The sequence below is a fragment of the Alligator sinensis genome, unplaced genomic scaffold (assembly GCF_000455745.1).
Source record: "Alligator sinensis unplaced genomic scaffold, ASM45574v1 scaffold662_3, whole genome shotgun sequence".
Taxonomy (NCBI): domain Eukaryota; kingdom Metazoa; phylum Chordata; order Crocodylia; family Alligatoridae; genus Alligator; species Alligator sinensis.
The window spans coordinates 424,460-430,028 of NW_005842908.1; the positions used below are offsets into that span (position 1 = coordinate 424,460).

Below are 5,569 nucleotides of genomic sequence, written 5' to 3' on the forward strand. Positions count from 1 at the left end.
CTGAAGAAAATTGGCCACCCTAAGTTAAGGGACTACTTGATCAAAAATGTACCAAATGCTGAATGTTTCCCAAGTGCAGACAAGCTTCGCCAGAACTATGTCCCCGCAGTGATTGCTTTGCACATACAATCCAAAAAATCTGAAATGTATGAATTGGCAGTGTATGAATCCATCTCCATTGTGGCCGATGAAGCCACCAGCCTTCAAAATAATTATGTCTTGCGCATTTTATTTGTACCTGAGAGCTGGACAGACCGGGACCTGCCTGCTTTTCAGACAGAGGCGGTCCAGCTCACATCTGTCAATTCTTGTACCGTGGCTTAGGCTGCAGTGAAGGCTGTTGTTGACTGCAGCTTAGAATTTAACAAGATTTCAGCATTTCTGTCCAGCAGTGCCACGTATATGTGGAAGGCTTTCTCTGATGTGCTCCATGGACAGATGCCCAGTGCAATTCATGTCACCTGCAATGTGCATGTTCTGTCTTTGGTAAGTGACATGTGGCATATGCAGTTCCCTGATGTGGATAGCCTGGTTTCCTCCTTCAAGAAAGCCTTCAAGCACTGTCCAGGCTGTAAGCTCCAGTACAAGGAGTCCCTTGCCTGTCAAAGTGGAGACTCACGTGCGACTGTGCCACTGCCATGAGAGCCTGTGCTCACAAGATGGAATTTGTGGTTCAACGCGGTCCATTACCACACCGAGAATATGCAGTACTACCAGTAGTTTGTATCTGAGGAGCTAGAAATCACACCTGGCACACAGTATATGCTTAAGCTACGTGATCTGGAGCAAGGAGACATTCAAAATCAAGTGAAGTTTGTGGCAGAAAATGCCACCTGGTTCATGGAGCTTCTAACGTGGTTTGAAGGCTGGCAGGCTGCGATCCACCATGCACATAAGCTGATGGATTTGATAAACTGGATTGAAGATATGGCATCACAAGAATTATCAATCTGTCCTCATGAAAACCAGTGGAGAAGGGACCTGTTCCAGGCAATAACTGCAAAATTAAACCAGTACTACAAGTACAACCCATCACTACCACCACAGCTCAAACAACCAGCTGCCTCCTTCCTTAGTGCCATTCACATTTTTTACCCCAGTCAGGCACCTTTGCTGAGTTTGATTTCAGCAGCTGAAGGTCAAATCCCTGGATGGCAGAAAGAGCATGACAAGCAATGTTGTGCTGCTTACATTAACTTTGTCAAAGAGCGCCAGGTGCCTGTGACTGTGTTTTGGGAGTCTGTTTTTGATCGGTTTCCACATCCGTATGCCCTGGCAAAAAGCTGCCGCACCATTCCAACCAGCTCAGTGGATTCTGAAGGTGCAATCTCAATGTATGGACAAGTGTTCACCCCACAGAGACAGAGGATGTCAACGGCAACTTCCGGTGGATGCTCCATGCTAGCGTTTAACAGCTAACATGAATTGCCTATCTCAGGGTTAGCACTGAGTATTGCCAAACTCCTTTTCACAACATTAATAATAAATCATGGTGATGGTATTGGTTACAATTCATGGTGTGTTTAGCTTTAATTTCATAAGGCATTTCAGTTCAGAGTTTAATTAAATGCTTAAGTAATCTAACACATCAGTTAATGGCTCCTGCAGGCTTATAAGGATAATTATGCCATGGTTTTCGCCCCTTGGCCAATCAGTGGTGTGGGGCGGGACTGCCGGGGCCCCTCAGTCAATCAGCAGTGGGAGGTCCCACCGTGAAAAGACCAGGAAAATGGTGACCAGCGTTGCAATCCAGATGCAAATTTTGGACTCTTCAGCCATGATGTAGGTAGATCCCTACTTGTTCGAGAGAGGGCACATAAAGGAACCAGTGCTACAACTGCTGACAGCCCACTGACTGCAGCCAACCTGGTTGCTGCTGCTGCTGCTGCCTCTGCCAGCACTGCCTCCCAGGGCACATATGGCTGTTAAGTCTCTCAGTCCCCCCCACACAGATGAGGCATGGGTTTGGGACGGAACCACTGGGAATCTGGGCCTGAAATTCACGAGAGAACATTTGCACAGTGCACTGACCCACCCCTCCACCCACAGCATTGGGAACGCTTGGTATTGGACCTTTTCTAGGGTATCCAGCTGCCAAGGCCCAGCCCTGAACTGGGACACTTTCCAGCCAAGTGAAGTAAGAACCTAAGTATTGCCACAGACTGGGTCAGATCAGTGGTCCATCTTGCCTGGTCTCCTGTGTCACACGTGGTAGAGAGCAGATGCTGAAAGGGATAGTGAACTGGTTCTGAGCAGGGTTTTTCCCACTGTTTATCTCCCATTTGCAGTATCCAGCATTTAATCTAGGAAGTTCTGATTCAGAGGCATGCCCCTCACCCCTGTGCTCAATAGCTACTGATGCCCCTTTCCTCCAAGAATGTGTCTAGTCCCTCATTTGGACCCTGGCTGAATGGTCAGCTTCCACCACATCTGGGTGGCAACTAGTTCCACCCTTTAATTACATGCTGGGTGGAAATAATAGTGCTTGAAGTGCTTTCCCTTTCCCAGCAGCACGGAGTAATTTCTGGGTTCCCTTCTCCATCCGGCAGGTACCATGATGGTGAGCAGAGCTGAGGTGCAACTTCCTGAGGCAGGGATTGCAAACCTGGAGGTGATCCCAGTCAGCAACCAACTCCCTATACAATGGGGACAGCGAGCAGCTGTGGAACAAAAGAGCCCTGCATGCAGGGAAGGCTTCAAGGGGCAGAGAGCCTCAAAGACCCGCAAGGGCATCACTCACAGGACAGATGTGTTATATATATGTGGAGAATGTGGTGAGAGCTTCTGGGGCCAAGAAGAACTCAGGGCGCACAAACGGACCCACAGCAGGGAGGTGGTCCACCCCAGTGTTGAGCGCTTCCAATACAAGCACCTGAGATCACCCTCAGGAAAGTTACCCCACCTTTGTCATGACTGCGGAAAGAGCTTCAACAACCCGACCCACCTCCGCGTGCACCAACGCATCCATACTGGGGAGAAACCATACCAGTGTGGGGAGTGTGGAAAGAGCTTTCACCAGCTGTCCCATCTCCAAGTGCACCAGCGCATCCACACTGGGGAGAAGCCATATGGCTGCGGCCAGTGTGGGAAGAGCTTCCGGCACGTGTCTGCTCTCACTCAGCACCAGCTCATCCACAGTGGGGAGAAGCCCTATGGCTGCCCAGACTGTGGGAAGAGCTTCAATCACCCATCTCATCTCCGTGTCCACCAGCGCCTCCACACCGGGGAGAAGCCACATCACTGCACTCACTGTGGGAAGAGCTTCAGCGACCCATCTTACTTCCGTGTTCACCTGCGCATCCACACAGGGGAGAAACCATACCAATGTGTGGAGTGCACGATGAGCTTTGCCCGCCCAGACCTCCTCCGCATCCACCAGCGCGTGCATACAGGGGAGAAGCCGTATCAGTGCACCGAATGTGGGAAGAGCTTCCGGCAGAGTACATCTCTCACCCAACACCAGCGAACCCACACCGGGGAGAAGCCATTTCACTGTGGGCACTGTGGGAAGAGCTTCAGCCACTCCTCTCATCTCCATGTCCACGAACGCCTTCACACTGGCGAGAAACCACACCATTGCGGGGACTGTGGGAAGAGCTTTAAAGACCAGTCCCACCTGCGTGTCCATCAGCGCATCCACACAGGGGAGAAGCCATACCACTGCCCGGAGTGTGGGAAGAGCTTCCGGCAGAGCTCTGCTCTCACCCAGCATCAGCGTATCCACAGTGGGGAGAAACCATTTCACTGCACACAGTGTGGAAAGAGCTTTGATTACCCATCCAAGCTCCAGCTCCACCAGCGCCTCCACACGGGGGAGAGGCCACACCCTTGTGCAGAGTGCGAGAAGAGTTTCCACAACCTGTCCGACCTCCGAGCCCATCAGCACGTGCACACGGGGGAGAAGCCACACCACTGTGGGGAGTGTGGGAAGGGCTTTACCCGCCTGTCCCACTTGCGAGCCCACCAGCACATCCACACAGGGGAGAAGCCATATGGCTGTGCCCAGTGTGGGAAGAGCTTCCGGCAGAGCACATCGCTCACCCAGCACCAGCGTCTGCACACCGGAGAGAAACCATTTCACTGCGAGGACTGTGGGAAGAGCTTTAAAGACCCATCCCACCTGCACGTCCATCAGCGCATCCATACTGGGGAGAAGCCATTTCACTGCACGCAGTGTGGGAAAAGCTTCCGGCAGAGCTCTGTTCTCACCAAGCATCAGCGCACCCACAGGCTAGAACCTAACAACTGACATGGGATAGTGTCTCCAGCTACAGCTTGTTGTCCTCTCCAGCCTGTGACTTGAAGTGGAAAAGGGAGAGAGTCCAGCACCTTTCTGAAATGTCCCCATACACTAGTCACTGGGCTTGCATGGCCCTGGGGATGGGAGCGTTCTGGAAATCTCCTAAACAGTCTGTACTGGGGGTTACAGGCTACAACTGGAAGAGAGGGGACAAGTGGGCTCAGGGCTGCACTGCAGGGGTCCTGGTGTTCCCTTGGTCAATTTGTTGCCCAGATTTAATGTTAAAATTTAGGCGGTGGCACTGAAGTGGTAAAAGTGGGCTTGGACAAGAACAGTCTGTTTTCTGAAGAGGTTATTTATTGAGTACAGCAAGTTACAATTAAGCTTAAAGCCAGGAAACAGCAGAAACTTTGCAGAAGTCTTATGTCGTCCCAAGAACAGTGTGTCTCCCTGCAGCTGGCCAGGCATTTCTAAATGCTTCCAGGGTCTGCAGTCTTTCTTTTTTGATAGGTGGGGTGGGGGTCCACATTTTTCATTTTTGCTTCTTTTATGGGTGGTCTGTACCCTGTCTTTCTCTTGGTTGCCTTGACAACAGCATGTCTTCTGCTTTTTGCCTATCTCCAGATGGTTTTTCTGCCTTTTTATAGGCGTTTTTTCTGTGTTTTCTAGTTCTTGTTGCTTTTCTGCTTATATATGGTGCTGTTTACCAAGTGCCTACTGTTTACTTAAGCAGGTCAATTCTGTTGCAGTCCCTTGCTTACTTAAGTTACGCACAGATTACATTCAGTGCACATGCACGTTATTCTTAGCATTTTTTCTTATAGAATTGGTTACAGAGCCCAAAACAGTTTCATTTTGCCATGCCATCTGCCATCAAGTTGTCCATGTTGCAGTATCCGGGGGTACTCCTTCCAGCCCCACTGCTACAGGTTTGGATGAGAGCAAACAAAACAGACTTAATCACTGCCACTTAGCTAATAGAATCTCTGACGTAGTTGTGAGCATAGTAGCACTAAATTACTTTTTTTCTGCCATAGCCTTTTGCTTTGTGGTTTTTACCCTGGTCTATTCGTTCTTCTTTGTGGAAGTATTTTGGGTGCCATTAAAGTGCAGGTTTGTCTTTTTCATCCAATTCACTTGACCATAAGGTGGGATCATAGGCACAGGGGAGAAGGCACTAGGACAGCTGCGTTCAGGACAGAGCAAGAGAGGCAGGAAACTGCCCTACAGTAACTGTGTTTTTGGAAGAGAGTGAGCATTTCTCCAGCCAACACTCTTCCAGGAGAAAGCTAAGCTTCCTCAGACTTGTCTCTTCCGCTCTCCCAGAAC

General features: G+C 50.1%; 1 protein-coding gene across 1 annotated transcript in view; it reads left to right on the plus strand.

Annotated features, from left to right (window-relative positions):
• Positions 1-5,367, plus strand: part of LOC102371858 (zinc finger protein 345-like) — a 15,341-nt gene extending 9,974 nt beyond the window's left edge. The window contains exon 4 of the mRNA XM_006036033.3: positions 2,550-5,367. Within this exon, the coding sequence (XP_006036095.1) occupies positions 2,550-4,249 (1,700 nt within the window). The 3' untranslated portion in view covers positions 4,250-5,367. The remainder of the gene's footprint in view (positions 1-2,549) is intronic.
• Positions 5,368-5,569: the final 202 nt, after the last annotated feature.